Source organism: Wolffia australiana, chromosome 17, assembly GCF_029677425.1.
Source record: "Wolffia australiana isolate 7733 chromosome 17, ASM2967742v1".
NCBI lineage: Eukaryota > Viridiplantae > Streptophyta > Magnoliopsida > Alismatales > Araceae > Wolffia > Wolffia australiana.
The window spans coordinates 8,990,350-9,006,690 of NC_135851.1; the positions used below are offsets into that span (position 1 = coordinate 8,990,350).

General features: G+C 38.2%; 2 protein-coding genes across 5 annotated transcripts in view; one reads left to right on the forward strand and one right to left on the reverse strand.

The window, feature by feature from the left end:
* Positions 1–1,225: 1,225 nt before the first annotated feature.
* On the reverse strand, positions 1,226–7,099 carry LOC144714433 (biotin/lipoyl attachment domain-containing protein). 2 transcript variants are annotated; one of them, XM_078589177.1, is made up of 9 exons: positions 6,934–7,099; positions 5,995–6,159; positions 5,509–5,582; positions 4,409–4,462; positions 4,006–4,284; positions 3,867–3,929; positions 1,731–1,799; positions 1,608–1,653; positions 1,226–1,486 (listed from the first exon to the last, which is right to left on the reverse strand). In XM_078589177.1, the coding sequence occupies exons 1-9, from the start codon at positions 6,962–6,964 to the stop codon at positions 1,422–1,424; spliced, it is 846 nt and encodes a 281-aa protein (XP_078445303.1). In that variant the 5' UTR covers positions 6,965–7,099; the 3' UTR covers positions 1,226–1,421. The 2 variants fall into 2 exon arrangements, with proteins under 2 accessions (XP_078445303.1, XP_078445302.1); XM_078589176.1 differs by having other exon boundaries at positions 6,931–7,099.
* Positions 7,100–9,521: 2,422 nt separating this feature from the next.
* Positions 9,522–16,341, forward strand: part of LOC144714233 (Tetratricopeptide repeat (TPR)-like superfamily protein) — a 37,186-nt gene continuing 30,366 nt past the window's right edge. For all 3 annotated transcript variants that reach the window (XM_078588927.1, XM_078588926.1, XM_078588928.1), the window contains exon 1: positions 9,522–9,778. In XM_078588927.1, the coding sequence (XP_078445053.1) occupies positions 9,632–9,778 (147 nt within the window). In that variant the 5' untranslated portion in view covers positions 9,522–9,631. The remainder of the gene's footprint in view (positions 9,779–16,341) is intronic.

Consider the following 16,341-nt stretch of genomic DNA (forward strand, 5'->3'; position numbering starts at 1 on the left):
TGGAAATGAGGGATACAAGAAGCGTCATGAAAATTCCACCGTAAAGTGCTGTAATTGTTACAAATATTGGAATTAATCTGTTGAAAGTTTTGGAAATAGTGACAAAAGGTCAACCTTGGCAAATGTGGAGCCACCAGACTAGGCATGACAAAGTGGAGTATTGAGTAATAGGATTAGGGGTTAAATTATTGGTCATAACATTTTTTGGTTTTTATCCTTTATCAGCCGAACCACTAACCACATGTGTGTTAATATGGCAGAGTATATAGCAATACTTTTTCCTTGTGTGATGTGATTATACGTGCACCCACTTGTAGTGAATGTAAAATTTGTATTGATTGATTAAAGTAACCATTTTAAGGAATTATCTTAAAGAAATTTTAAGGAGAAACTTTGGAATAATTTCAGATGAAATCATGTCTAATCTTTTGAAGAGGATAATTCCATGTCACTCTGAAACTTTACTTGACTGATCATATTGAAACCCATTGTCCTATATTTGAAGAATAATAAAGTTAAATGCAAGATTTAATTCAGCTGCATACATACTGAGGCTTCACTTTAAAAATCACATAAAAAATATATGTTTTCTCTGGATTTTATTTTTGAGGTTGCCTTTCAATTCACTTTAAACTCACTCTAGGCACTGATCACTTTTATATTTGGTGGGGCAGTCTTTAGACATGACTGAAAGTTGCAAACTTTTTTTATTACTTTTGTAAAGTATTTTAGAAAAAGTTAAAGGGCATGCGAGGAGAATGTAATTAATTATACCTTGATAGTGGGTATTTGAGGTATCAAAACTTAGCTTGGCACTCTGACTAAATAAAAAACGGACCTGAGAAACATAACAAGGAAAAGTTTACCACCACGCAGACTATTCATTTTAATAGTTTACATAGGTTTGAGGTATGAAGTGAAAGATATTTTTTTAGAAGTATTTAATATTGTTATATTTGAGTTCCAAGGAATAAATTATATCCAGAAAGAAGATTAAGACCGATAAAACAACCCAAGGAATAAATCCAAAAACAAACAAATCTACCCAAACTAAACCTAAAATAATTACTCCACTACTTACCTACAAAACCTTCTTTGAAGTCCACATTTAACATGTTTATTTCAAGTTATGTTTATACCTTGCATCATATATTTAACCCATCTATATGACCTCCATCTTTGTTTATTCTCTAAGAAAGAACATCCAGCCGTTCCGGACACGATGAGATACAAATGTCACTAGATGATTAAAACTCATGATGATACTTGATTCACAATCTTAAACACATCTGCGAAAAGAAAGAGCAAACACAACTTGGAAATAATAGTTAGATCAGCTACTGTCAGACTAGGCAAATAAAACTAAATCGCATATCTTAGGATAAATAAAATTAGGGAAGAACTTGTTAAGTTGAGAGACATCACAACTTGATGTCGTGGAATGACGGCAGGACGGCCACAAGCGGGTCACCAAATCCGACTGCATCTGCATATAATATATTATATAGAATGTTAAGTAGAATAGATAGAGAGAGAGAGAGATATAGATAGACAGAGCTGGATGGATAGAGAGAGAAACAGAGGTTTAGAGAGAGATATAAAGATACCTCCATCTTTGTAAAGGATCTTAAGGACTTCTCCAGCTACATCAGACTGCAAAGAGAGAGAGATAGAGAGGTATTGGAGAGCTGAAAGTGACAGCAATGGAGAGGATGGAGAGGAAGGCTCACCTTGATCAGGAGTTCATTCCCCAGTTGGTCCAAGCATCCAATCACGTGCCCCTCGCTGATAAGATCTCCCTGGTAAGTTAAAGAATACAAAAGGATGAGAAAAGTTAGCCACCCAGAAGAAGATAGGGAGATAGATAAAAAAATAGATAGAAAGATAGATAGAAAAATAGAGAGAGCGAGTAAGAGATACACATAGATAGATAGAGAGAGATAGACATAAATTTTACAGTGAGAGATAGATATAGAAGATAGAGATAGAGAGTGAGAGATAGACATAGATAGATAGAGAGAGATAGACATAAATAGACAGTGAGAGATAGATATAGAAGATAGAGATAGAGAGTGAGAGATAGACATAAATAGACAGTGAGAGATAGATATAGAAGATAGAGATAGAGAGTGAGAGATAGACATAAATAGACAGTGAGAGATAGATATAGAAGATAGAGATAGAGAGTGAGAGATAGACATAAATAGACAGTGAGAGATAGATATAGAAGATAGAGATAGAGAGTGAGAGATAGACATAAATAGAAAGTGAGAGATAGATATAGAAGATAGAGATAGAGAGTGAGAGATAGACATAGATAGATAGTGAGAGATAGGTATAGAAGATAGAGATAGAGTGAGAGATAGATATAGAAGAGAGAGAACGAGTAAGAGATAGAAATAAATGGAGAGTGAGAGATTGATATAGCAGAGAAAATGAGTAAGAGATAGACAAAGATAGAGAGCCAGAGATAGATACAGAAGGGAGAACGAATAGAAGACATATAAAAGAGAGAATGAGTAAGAGAAATATATGTAGAGAGAGATAGTTATAGAAATACAGTGAGAGAGAGACCCAGAAAAAGAGAGAGAAATGCCACAGAGATGGGCGATCCAGGTTCAGGATACATGGAAAAGAGAAAAGCACACAAACTATTCAAAACCCAGGGCTTCAATAGTTAGAACAGCAAAATTATACATCCATATTCTTCAAAGAACATCCGTAATCAATAGAAAAACACACTCTTTGTGAACGTTTCCAGACTTCTTATTCAAATCTACCCCCCTTGGCTACCTTATTAGAGGTAGCGTCATTAGAATGTGCGACCTCATCCATAATCAAACCTTATTAGAGGTAGCCTCATTTCCTCGTATGCTAATGTGAGACCGTTATCTATTGTAGATCATAATAACATAAAAAGATATGCGCAGAGACTGCATGGCAGGTTTTCCAATGAATGGTGTTGATTGCATTAAATGGTGTTGACTGCATGGAAGGTAAACCTCTGCATCTAACATGTCATAATGTAAAGTTCATAACCGACAGTTTTAGCCGAGGGTTCAGCATCAACGGTGAAAACGAGGAGTGGCCGATGATGATGACAATGATGAATCGTCATCGTTATCATCATCATCACACAGTTTCCAAGAGCAGTGATCCACTTTCCAAGAGCCTCCGCTGACATCGTCATTGTCCTTTGTTGACGATGAATAGCCTTCGTCCATCGTCCAATCCCATACAAGGATGACAATGAAAATTTTCTCATTGTCTGCAAACCGTAGTTTGGTGTCAATGAGGAGCAGTCGATGAGGATGATGGTGAATCATCATGGTCCCTCATCAAAACCCAAACATGCATGATGATGATAATGATGATATTAAGGAGTAGCGATGAAGAGTTTTAGGGATTGTTGCAAATGTATACGTTTTTAATTGTATTTGGATCAGGCCCATCAGTAATATCCAATGGCCCAATAAAACATTACCCGATTTGCTTAAATGCCAAATCGGGTAAGTAACGGCTAGTCAAACTAGCCGTTACAAACTAGCCGTTATGGCTGAAATCTGTATAAAAAGACTTGAGATATGTAAATAAAGGGTCGTTCTTTCCTTCAAAAAAAAAAAATAAAGGGTTGTTCTTTTGCTTGCTTAACTCTGTCTGTCTACTCTACTCATCTTCCTCTCAAGTGCATCACCATTTTTCCACAGGGATGAAGAATCATCTTCTTCCCCAAGACCAAAAGGGCTGACGATGATGACGATGAATTAGAATACCAGAACCCAATCATTTCACAAAAACTCAAGTTCAATCGATGTAAGTAGATTCTTCTTTTTTTTTTTTATAATAAAATTAGTGAATTCTTCTACCTCCTTGAAGGTCGGCGGCTGCCTCTTGCCTCTGATCAGTCTCCCCGTTCTGAAGATTCCAACCTGGAGCAAAATCATCCAAGAATAAGATCTTTTTATCTATCTCAAAATAAACCAAAAATCATCAGTTTTTCCCCACCGATGGAGACGAAACTAGCGCATAAGTCTTTACTCCAGAAGCCTCTAGCTCAGCGAGTTTCTTTGATTTTGCAGACAAATTGTTGGAGAATGGAGAGGTGGGGGTTTGAGTGGCTGGCTTCTGAGATGAGGTGGTGGCAGGTGACGATTCCGAGATCAGTTCTGACATTGGCTCACTTGGGATTGGTGGAGCCATTGTCGGCGACACAATGGACGGTGGCGATGGCGGGGCCTTTGGAGCCTCCACATTCCTCCTCAGATGCATTTCGAAGCCACCCACCTGTCACAAAGTGAACATATCTACTGATTTGATCGTTCATTATCATGAGACTGATTTTAGCATTGTGTGGGCCACCCAGATTACTGAAATCGAATGTATCTGATGTGATCTAATATGAGGATACCTTGATTTTGAGCTCCGCGATATCCGTCTCATCGCACACATCCAACATCAAAGTCTGAGATTTGAGGAGATCGAAAGTTAGGATTAGTGGTAATATCAGACAGCAGACTGTGAAATACAACAGAGACCGTGATATAAGTTCTAATCAAGGGTAAATGATAAAAAAGGTGATAGTATCCTTGATAGGATCCTCAACCTATCTGGGGGTAGTTTTGTCATGTTAGCCCACAGGGGCATTTCAGTCATTTGGCTATTATGTATTTCCTTTAAATAGGGATGCATTCTCTTTAGGAGGGCAGCCAAGAAAAAGAAGAAAGAAGTACTCTTGTCTTCCCTCTCCTCGTCTAGGTCTGGTCTCCTTCTCCCCCTCAACAATCCCCGGCCCTCGTGATCGTCTCTACCTCACCGCGTCTTCAGGCGGCTCGTCCTCGGCCGATCCCTAGTCCCTCTGCTCGGCCTCCTCTCAGATCCTTCCCGTTGCACCTCTCTAACCTGGGAACTTCTACCTCACCTCGTCCTCTACCCTCCTTCCGATACAAGCCGAGATCCAGGTTCGTATCAAAAGGTACCCCTTCCTACTGTGCCATCTTCTTCCTTCTTCCTTGCCGAATCAGGCTATTATCTGCTTTATTGCCTATTATAATTGAAGGGGAACTACACAAACAAGAAAATACCGAACTGCAACTGTTGGGCAGAAGTGCCAGAACAGCTGAAAAGTGGTTGGAAATCGTCTCAAAATGCACGTAAGGAAAAATATTATGTGCACTTAATCATGAGAAATGATTTTTGAAAGATTTAATGTATCATTTGGGGAGGCGTAGATGACCACATGAAGGATCAGAAAATTTCTGCGCATATAATAAACCAAACAACTAGATATAGGATTGAGTGAATTTAAGATTTGAATTTCATATATGTCACTTATGGGCAAGAAAACTTTCGCATCTTTGCATGTGCAATAAGTCCAATGAAGTGAAATATATTAACACAAATGGCTAGACTACCTCAACGATGATACACTAAGTAAATATTACGTTCACAGTGACCTACACTAAGTAAGCTCGGTTAATTATTATCAGAAAGAACTATGCCACGCCTAACCTCAAATCCACTTGGAAAAGCAGTACTATTTGTCCGTTTCTTCTCCGGTGAAATAGTGATTTGTTCCGAAGCATCTGAAATCAAGCCCAAGAATCATCTTCAGGCCAGAAGAACAACCAGAGCTATCAATGGCTCTAAATTCACGAGAAACAAATGCAAAGGTACGATGTCCTTTTACCAGTTGATTTTAATAGAAGAGAGCGGAAACATAAAAAAAAGCTGAAATCTTCCAAAGCATTCTCTTCTAACAAGAGCCAAATTTACATTTTAAACCATTTATGTCCTTAAAATTTCATAGATTTCAGTCAGATATAGGTAAGGCATAAATATATACCTAAAAAGGATGGTCATCATCAGCACTTAATACTTATTAATGAAGCACAGTATTACAAAAAACAAATCCATGTCGAAATTTTGAAAAAATATTTAGACAAGAAAAACATTAATAGATCAAAAGACAAAAGACCAAATGTGGGATACTAGTACCTTTTGCAGCCTTAATGCATGAATGGAGATTTCTAGAATGTGTCTTTGGCAATAGAAACAATTTTCTCTCCGCTGTTGAAGCCAGAGGAAAACCCGAAGCGAAAGATGGTGCACTAAATGAACTAGGCTTCTTCAGGAAAGAGCGTGCATTTGGTTTAGCTCCCACTGCATATTCGTCAAGCATAACCAGATGCAAAGAGAATCAGGTACCAGTTTCAATTTAAAAAGTCAAAAGGATGGCCAAATAAAAGAAGTCAAGAAGGCCAAGAAACAGTAAAAGAACTTATTTCCTCGCAGTGTCGAACAAGCAGCGCAATATACATGAAAAAATGCCAGGACATGATTGTAGAGGAGAAGAATTCCGAAATTAAACTCCCAAGCTATTTTTATAATTTATTTTTGAGTTCTACTCACCAATCTGAAGAGAGATTTGAAAGAATAGATCTTGAACTGGAAATCAGAAGCGTGAAGCCCGCATTATTGAATGGCGGGTGGCTACTTTAACCAACGAATTTCAAGTTCTCACTGCTTCTTCTTTTGATATCAACATTCCAGCAAATTTTCATTGAAACTCGTTCTAGCTTTAGCCTTCGCTATTCTGGAATGATGGCGTTTTTTTTTCTCTCAAACAAGGAGTTTAAAGTTAATCTCGCAGACTCACAGAATACTTCTTCATCAGTTCTCCAATAAATATGAAAAATGCCTCGCACAAGGAACTAAAAAGCTAATTTCCACAGACTTTTCTGCCTTATAACATTAGCAGAGCTCCACAACGAATCTAACCATTAAAACATCAATAAAACGACTTTGAGAAAGCACGTAGATTTTCTAATCACGCGTAACGAAACATCGAACGAAATCATCCAACGAAAAACCAAATTGCAATGATACGGACTGAAACAACTAAAAAGCGGAGTACTGAGGAGAAGCAATCACCACGGAGAGATCGTACGACGGAAATCCCATCCATGAGAGGCGAATCGGTAGAATGGAAGAAGATATCTACTCAATTGAGAACGCCGATCGAAGAATCTGAGAAGTTCGCTCAGCCCCTAAACTTGAGCTCCTCAGTAGCTCCGCCACTAACACTGCGTAGAAAATGGCCGTTCTGATACGCATCTCGCCTCTTTAAACTAACCGGTTTCCTCTCTCCCCCCAGACAGATCGACGGCCAGGATTTATCCTATAAATCGGATAATCACAACAATCTTTATTATTCTTACGATCGTATTAATGATCTTATTTATTATGGTAAGGATTGAAACCATGATGGTCGCAGCATATAAATAATATCGTCAAAATCACTGTACTCGCAGTAATAAAATACTAATAATTATAAAAATAATAGTTAAAATCACGGTAATCGTAATCATAAAATCATTAATACTCGTGGAATAATTGTTAAAATCACTGTAATCGTAATCATAAAATCATTAATACTCGTGGAATAATTATTAAAATCACTGTAATCGTAATTATTAAATCATTAATACTCGTGGAATAATTGTTAAAATCACTGTAATCATAGTCGTAAAAACCATTAATAACCATAGAAACATTCTTCAAAATCTATGTAATCGTAATCATAAAAATATTTATCATATAAATAATATTATAAATCTTTATGATCCTAGTCATTAAAATCATTAATAATCATAGAAATAATATTTAAAATCTCTGTAATCGTAGTCATAAAAATCATTAATAATCTTTTAGAAATAATATTTATAATCTCTGTAATCATAATTATAACAACCATTGAACATCATAAAAAGTTTTGGTAAAATCCTTGTATTCGTAATCACAAGAATCATTAACAAACATAGAAATAATCGTTAAAATCGTTGCAATCCTAATCATAAAAATCACTATGAATCATGTAATAATTGTTAAAATCGTTGCATTCATAATCATAAAAATGGTAGAAGCAATCTATAAAATTCATGCAATCATAATCATAAGAATCATCGACAAACATAGAAATAATCTTTAAAATCATTGTAATCCTAATCATAAAAATCAGTAAGAATCATGTAATAACAGTTAAGATCATTATACTCGTAATCATAAAAATCATTAATAATCATAAAATAATTATTAAAATCAGCATAATCATAGAATAATTGTTATAATAACTGTAATCATTTAATAAAAACCGCTAAGGATTATATTATAATTGTCAGAATCAGTATAATCATAATCATAAGCTAATCGTTAAAATCACTCATAAAAAACACTAACGATCATGAAATGATTGTAAAAATCACTGTATTCATAATCGGAAAAAATATTAATAATCATAGAATACTCGTTAAATCACGGAAACCATGATGATAAAATATTAATAATAATTAAAATCCCTGTAATCATAATCTTACGGATCATAGAATAATAGTTAAAACAACTGTAATCATAATTATGAAAATCAATTGTATGAAATAACCGTTAAAATCACTTAAAACATAATATTAAAAATTGTTGCATTGCAAAGAATAGTTATTAAAATCGCTGTAATCATAATCATATAAATCATTAATATTCATAATAGACATTTAATTATCATTCTAATCACAATAATTATTATTAATAACAACAGTCAATATAAACACAGAGAGCTGATAATCACTAGAATCGTTATTACCCTAATTGTTTTGTAATTAAAATAATCATAGAAATCATGGTACGGTTTTAAAACACTATAACGGACATAAACGTTATAATCCTAATCATGATAACGGAATCGTTGCAATAATAATTAATAGTTATAATCAATTATAATTAATCATCGAAATCATCTGAATCATAGACAACATATAATCGAAATAATCATAAAAGTAATTGTAATTAAAGTCATCGTGTTCAGAATTATAGCCTAAATAATCATAAAAAACAATGATAACAATCAATGCATCAGAATAGAGTTAATTAAAATTCAAATTACTTTAGTTGATGTAAATCATAATAATCATTCGAAACATAAAAGTCCCAATACTTTTTGAAGCATAATATATTTTATCTTAACATTTTTATAAATATACAGAAATCGTTACAATTATTATAAAAACATTAGTTAACACAATCATAATAACCAAAAGCACGATAAACACATAAATCTTAATAATTAATGGTAATAACAATTTGGAATCGCAACAACCATGGAAATGATAATAATCGATATAACCATTATAACACATAACAGTCATTATACCCCTAACAATCTTACCAGTAATAGTTATAATCATAATAAACATTATAGCACTTATAATATTACCAAACATAGTATTTGTTATCTTTCATGTAATCTGTAGGATCAAAAGAATCACCGTGATCTTAATGATGGTTATAACAATAATAGTAATAATTGTCATAATAGAACATTATAATCAACTTCCCATTAATGATATAATCAATCGAAACGATTAATTTATTATTTCGAATGAATGAGAAAGTTAGAAATTTAAATCTCAATGAGAAAAGTAGAGGACGAGATCAGCTAACCGATCGTATAAAAGCCTCTTTTCCGTTCATTCAGAGCAGTTGGAGTAGAGACTTTCTTCTCCGTCGTCGTCGCTCCTCACCTCAAGGTAGAAGAAAAGAGGGAGGAATCTGAACTCTAGAATTCGTTCGAGCGGCGTTAATGGCGTCCAAGGCGGGGTTGGCGGGGGGAATTCCTGAAAGGAAAGTCCGGCCGATTTGGGATGCGGTTGACTCTCGTCAGTACAAATCGGCGCTGAAGTTTTGCAGCGCGCTTCTTCCGAAATATCCGAACTCTGCATACCTGCTTGTGAGCTTTTCTGACTTTTTCATTCACTCCTTTGGAGTAATCTGTTAACTCTACTCTAATCTGCTCAGCAATCGACCAATCTGCTAACTGTACTGTAATCTGGTCAGCATTTGACCAATCTGTGAACTTTATTCTAATATGCTCAGTATTTGACCAATCTGTGAACTGTATTCTGGTCTGCTGGGTTATTGAACAATATCTAAACTTTATTCTAATATGCTCAGCATTTGACCAATCTGTGAACTGTATTCTGGTCTGCTGGGTTATTGAACAATATCTAAACTTTATTCTAATATGCTCAGCATTTGACCAATCTGTGAACTGTATTCTGGTCTGCTGGGTTATTGAACAATATCTGAACTTTATTCTACTATGCTCAGCATTTGACCAATCTGTGAACTGTATTCTGGTCTGCTGGGTTATTGAACAATATCTGAACTTTTTTCTTATATGCTCAGCATTTGACCAATTTGTTGACTGTATTGTACTTTTATCAGTGTTTGACCAATCCGTTAACTGTATTGTAATCTGCTCAGCGTTTGGCCAATCTGTTTACTGTGTTGTAACCTACTCAGCGTTTGACCAATCTGTTAGATGTACCCTAATCTCCTCAGAAATTGAACAATCTATTAATTGTATTCCAGTCTGCTCAGCATTGATCAATACGTGAACTGTAGTCTAACCTGCTCGGCCTTTGGATTATTTGTTAACTGTATTCTAATCTGCTCAGCAATTGACCTATTTTATTCTACTTTGCTCAGCATTTTACCAATCTTGTAACGGTATTCTAATCTGGCCAGCGATTGACCATTTCATTTACTGCATTCTGATCATTGGTCTTGTCGAGATTAGGTCTGAATATGGTATGCTCCCAGGAGGATATCAATGTAGAGATAATTCAAAATAATATCCAAGAATAGCAATGCTGTTCAAGAAACGTCACGTAGAGGACAGACTGTGGACAAAGTGCAGGAAGAACGATAATGCAGAGGGAGAGAGAGAGAGAGAGAGATGGAATGAAAAGCTCAAACTCGATAGATGAGGCAAGTCGCTATCATCTTCCTCTGAAGGGGAGGATCTCCCCCTCAGCCAGTCTGCTGCAACTGTTTTTCCAAGATCGCAAGTCATCTCTCGTTTCCTTTATGATGAACTTCTGCTGACGGACTATGGTGGCTAGGGTTTTAGAAGAATAAGAAAACAACAACTTAACTTAACAAAAAAGCGTTTCTCCCATTTATAGGGTTACACGTGGGCCCAAACTTATAGGGCCCATTACGACACAAGTGGGCCCGAACTTAAAGAAAGAAGAGGGGGCTGAAACTAAAAAGGAAGAAAAAGAAAGAAATTAAAACAACGGTTGCTTCCAACACTCCCCCTCAAGCTGGTGAGTAGATGCTTCGAACTCCCAGCTTGCTCAGCAACCGGTCGAAGATGGATCTGGCCAATCCCTTGGTAAGTATATCTGCAGTCTGGTTAGTCGACTTTACATATTGAATATAAACATGCCCTTGGTCTATCTTCTATGCTTGTTCAACTCAATATGTTTTGTTCTATCATGTAGGACTGGGTTATGAGCAATGTCGATTGCTGCTTTACTATCGCAGTAGACTACAGTGGGTTTGTCTTGTGCCATCCCAATCTCTGCAATAATATTTCGTATCCATAGGGTTTCACTGATACCTTTGACTAGAGCTCTGTATTCAGCTTCAGCAGTAGATAATGCAATTACTGGTTGTTTTTTGCTCCTCCAATTAACCACTACTCATGTGAAATACGAACTGCGGCGCATGTGAAATACCACTACTCCCAACGTTATTTTACTTATTTCGTGAGACTGAGGCGGGGCGTCGCCCCTCCTTTTGGAGCCAAGGCCCGCTTCGGCGGGGCCGATCTGGGCGGAACACATTTTCAGGTGGGGAGTTTGGCTGGGGCGGCGCATCTGTTAAAAGATAACGCAGGTGTCCTAAGATGAGCTCAACAAGAACAGAAATCTAGTGCGGAACAAAAGGGTAAAAGCTCGTTTGATTTTGATTTCCAGTACGAATATGAACCGCAAAAGCGTGGCCTATCAATCCTTTAGAGATTCGGAATTTGACCACATTTCCTCCCACAAGTGCACAGTATCCTGTTGTGGACCGTCTATCTATCAGCGATCCTCCAAAATCTGCATCAGTATACATCTCCACATAGGTACTCCCATTTCGGCTGAAGAAAATTCCATGGCCTGCTGAACCCTTCTAATATGCTAATACATGGAATGCTGCCTGTAAATGAGACTGATGTGTACTATCCATAAATCTGCTCAACAACCCAACTTCAAAAGCTATATCTAGTCTTTGTATGATTCAAATAGATTAGCTTTCCGATCAACCTCTGATATTGTCCTTTATCCACTTATACTTCCTCTTCACAAGTGCCCAGTTTCGTATTAGGATCGACAGGCACAGGTGATGGTTTGCATCCACTCATTCCTGCTTCTTGAAGGATATCCAGGATATACTTATGTTGGGAGATGAATATTCCCTTGGAAGAATAAGAAACTTCAATGCCCAGGAAATATCTTAGTTTTCCAAGCGACTTAATTTCAAATGTTTCAGCTAACTTGGTGCTCAACAATCGATTCTCAAGATAATCATCTCCTGTAATGATAATATCATCCATATAAACTAATAAGATTGAAACTTTACCAGAGATAGCATGCTTAAAAAAAAAGTGTATGATCACAATTACTCTGTACATAACCCATGGATTTCAGGCAGCATGAGAACTTCCAAAACCATGCTCTTGGGGACTGCTTCAGACCATAAAGTGTTTTCTTTAACTTACAGACCTTCTTCCTTGATTCAGACTCGTAGTATCGGGGGGGGGGTTAACTCCATATAAATCTCCTCATTTAAGTCACCACGGAGGAAGGCATTTTTGACATCATACTGTAACAGTGGCCAGTCCAGATTTGCTGCTAGTGAGAGAAGGATTCGTTCTGTGTTTAGCTTGGCGACTGGTGCAAATGTCTCTCCATAATCGATACCATAAGCTTGTGTATATCCTTTCGCTACTAGCCGGGCTTTACACCGTTCCAAGCTCCCATCTGCAACCTACAGGACGCTTGCCGGGTGGTGTCAGAACAATTTCCCATGTGTCATTCTTGATTAATGCCTCCATTTCAGTGTCCATTGCTGTCTTCCAGTTCACATCCTTAATTGCCTCCCGATAAGTCCAAGGAATTGGGATTGAATTGATGGCTGCAATAAAGGATTGATAGTCCTGTCCAAGATGAGAATATTCAACCACATTGGCAAGTGGATATCTCACTCCTTGGGTGCACTGTCTTCGGCTCTTTCTCAGAGCAATTGGCCATCCACTACTTTCATCTTCTTCTCCCACTATTATCTCACTCTCAATCTCATTTGTTGCTCCCATGGTGTTGTCAGCTTCATTTACAACTTCCTCTCTGCTGGGAGAAACTGGGAGAGCTTGAGAAGTCTGATTGTCAATTGTAGGTCCTTCCCAGATTTCATGCTGAGAATTCAGATTTTCTTCAACTGATCTATCGCCTGCTTCAGTATCATTCAGTGGTTGGCTACCACTGTCCTTGACTCCAGTTACCTGCTGATATATATCGGTAGAAGTCCCTTGTAATGCCTTGAAATAACTTTCATTCTCATGAAACATCACATCTGCTGACACAAAGAATTTCTTTGTTTTAGGATGGTAGCACTTGTACCCTTTTTGTGTAAGTTAGTAATCCAAGAAAAAACACTTAGCTGATCTTGGACTAAACTTGTCTTCTGGATTGTGCAGATGTACGAAGGCTACACAGCCAAATATTCTGGGTTTAAGATCTGTCTTCCACCGAGCGTGGGGAAAGAATTTCATCATTAACTCCACAGGGCTTTTATAGCCTAATGACTTTGATGGCAATCAATTAATTATATATACAGCTGTTAAAACAGCTTCTCCCCAGAATCGCTTGGGCACATCATTATGAATGAATAGTGATCTGGCAGTAGTGGTCACATGACCAATGCGCCTCTCAGCTACTCCATTCTGTTGTGGGGTATACACATGACCTATGTACCTCTCATGAATTACCCCTTGAGTTTTGAAGTACTTGGAGGTTGTTTCATTAATGAAGTCCCTTGCATTATCAAACTCAGTCGTTTAATGGCAGTATCAAATTGATTTTTCACCATGTGACAGAATGTTTGAATTATTGCAGCAACATCCAACTTGGATTTTAATAGATATACCCATGTTAGCCGTGTGCAATCATCAATAAATACAATAAAGTATCTTGCACCCATTAATGCTGTTGTACATGATGGACCCCACACATCACAGTGAACAAGAGCAAATGGTATCTCACTTCGCTTACTTTTTCCATTAAACACTGCACGTTTATGCTTGGCAAACTGAAATGTATCACTGTAAAGCTCAACAACATTCAAGTCTTTGAACAACACTGGAAACATATATTTTAATAACTCAAATGACGGATGTCCAAGACGACAATGCTTCAACTTGATCTGCTCCATCCGTCCACTCTCCTTTAGCTCTTGTGTAGTGTAGCACGATGCAGGCTCTCCACGACCTTCACTGCTCACATACAAGAGCCCATTCTTTACTTTAAAAGGTGAAGTCCTTCGGTTCTGTGCCTTATTGTTAAGGATACACTTGGAATATAAGGAAAGTGGCCCAAGCCCAAGAAAAAGTGATACAAGACTAGAAGAGATCTATCGGGTCCATTATAAGTCCATTGCGTCAGTGGGACCCACCGACTAAGTCTAATGGCTAGTAATTTCTAGCCGTTAAACTAGCCGTTAGACGGCTGCTATAAAAAACGATAGTTTTGTAACAAATGAACTTAACTGTTTTGAATAGAAATTTTTTCTTTCCTGGTTCTCTCGTTCTCTTCTTCGACCTCTCTTCAATTTGTCACTTATCATAAACAAACACATTGTCAGGTGTTATGGAAAATATAAGATCCAAATCTCTGACAAATCTCTGTGGAGATAGTAGTTGAGCTTTGAGGCCAGGGACATGTAGAACATGTCTAATAAGCCCAAGGCCTTTTATTTTTATGCCCCCAATACCTGTGACAGGAAGGACCTCTCCCCCTGCCATGAACACCCTTCTGTCTCCTTTACACGGAGTATTATGAAACTTAGAACAATAGGGAGTCATATGATCTGTTGCACCGGTATCTAATATCCAGTCAGATAAAATATGATCAGGATAGGTAGGTAGCTCACCAGCTCGAGCCATGGATGTAGAGCTTATCATGGTCTTGAGCTTCTCAAATACTTCCTTCAGAGTAGCATAGTCTTCAGCGGTAATCTAAGAGGCAGTCCTTTTTGGGGCTTGCTCTTGCTCTGCTTCATCATCTGATTCACTTTCTCTAGCATCAGAGACATAGGCTTGTGCAGGTTTTGGAGGACGACCATGCAGAATCCAGCAGTTATCCTTAGTATGGTTCTTCCTTTTGCAATAAGAGCAATATAGGTTGAATTTACCCTGCTGCTTACTTCCTTGCCGTTTCTGCTCTGGAGCTTCATCTCCCTGTTTTTTTTCTGAGATTTTATAATTTGGCCCTCTGATGTGCCCTTCTGCTGTTGCTTCGTCTTCACCGTGAGTCCTGCTCCTGTTTCATCTTTGTCATTTCCATAAGCCCTTTGCCTTTCCTCATCGATTACAAGTTGAATGGCTTCCTCCAAATCTGGGATATGTTCTTGTGAAACCCTACAAGGGTTGAGGGAGAGGAGAAGAAGGATGACTAACAGAATGACATAAGGACCCAAAGGGTTACATGGAGGGTATTTATACCCTAGGAGAGTAAGTAGGAGAGAGAGAGTGATAATAATAATAAGTCCACACTAACACCCCCCCGCAAGCGAAGTATGGACGTCGTCCATGCCGAGCTTGGACACTGCACGTTGAAGGAGAGGCCGGGACAGTCCCTTGGTGAGGACATCCGCGGCTTGATCGGCGGAAGCAACAAAGTCAAGGTCGAAGATCCCTTCGTCCATACGCTCCTTGAAAAAGTAGCGGTTGCGCTCCATGTGCTTGATCTTTCCCTGCTGGCCAGGGTTCTTGGCCAACGCAATCGCCGACTTGTTGTCGCAGTAGAAGTGGATCGGGCCGGAATACTCCACACGAAGGTCATGGAGAATCCCGTAAATCCACTGGCCCTCAGAGGCCCCATCGGCGAGTGCTCGGTACTCGGCTTCGGCACTAGAGCGGGACACCTTGTCCTGCTTGCTGCTCTTCCACATGACTAGACTGCCAAACAGAAAGCGTGCACCCGGTAGTGGAACGATAATCCACAATTGATCCAGCAAAGTCAGCGTCGGTGTACGCCTTCACTGTCGATCCGTGCTGCAAGGAAATAACAACCCTTGCCGGGCAGCCTTTGAGGCGCAAGTACCGATATGCTGCCTGGCGGTGGATCTCGCGTGGTGAGTGCATGAACTGGCTGAGGAGGTTGACGGCGAAGCTGATGTCGGGTCAGGTGAGCGACAAATAGAGGAGCTTCCCCACCAGCTGCTGATACCGGAAGGAATTCA

Coding starts and splice junctions, on each gene's coding strand:
- LOC144714433 (XM_078589176.1), bottom strand. CDS start 6,964: ATGGATGGGATTTCCGTCGTACGATCTCTCCGTG. Junction 4,285..4,408: donor TCGCGGAGCTCAAAATCAAG/GTATCCTCATAT, acceptor ACTTTGTGACAG/GTGGGTGGCTTCGAAATGCA. Junction 1,654..1,730: donor GGAATGAACTCCTGATCAAG/GTGAGCCTTCCT, acceptor CTCTCTTTGCAG/TCTGATGTAGCTGGAGAAGT.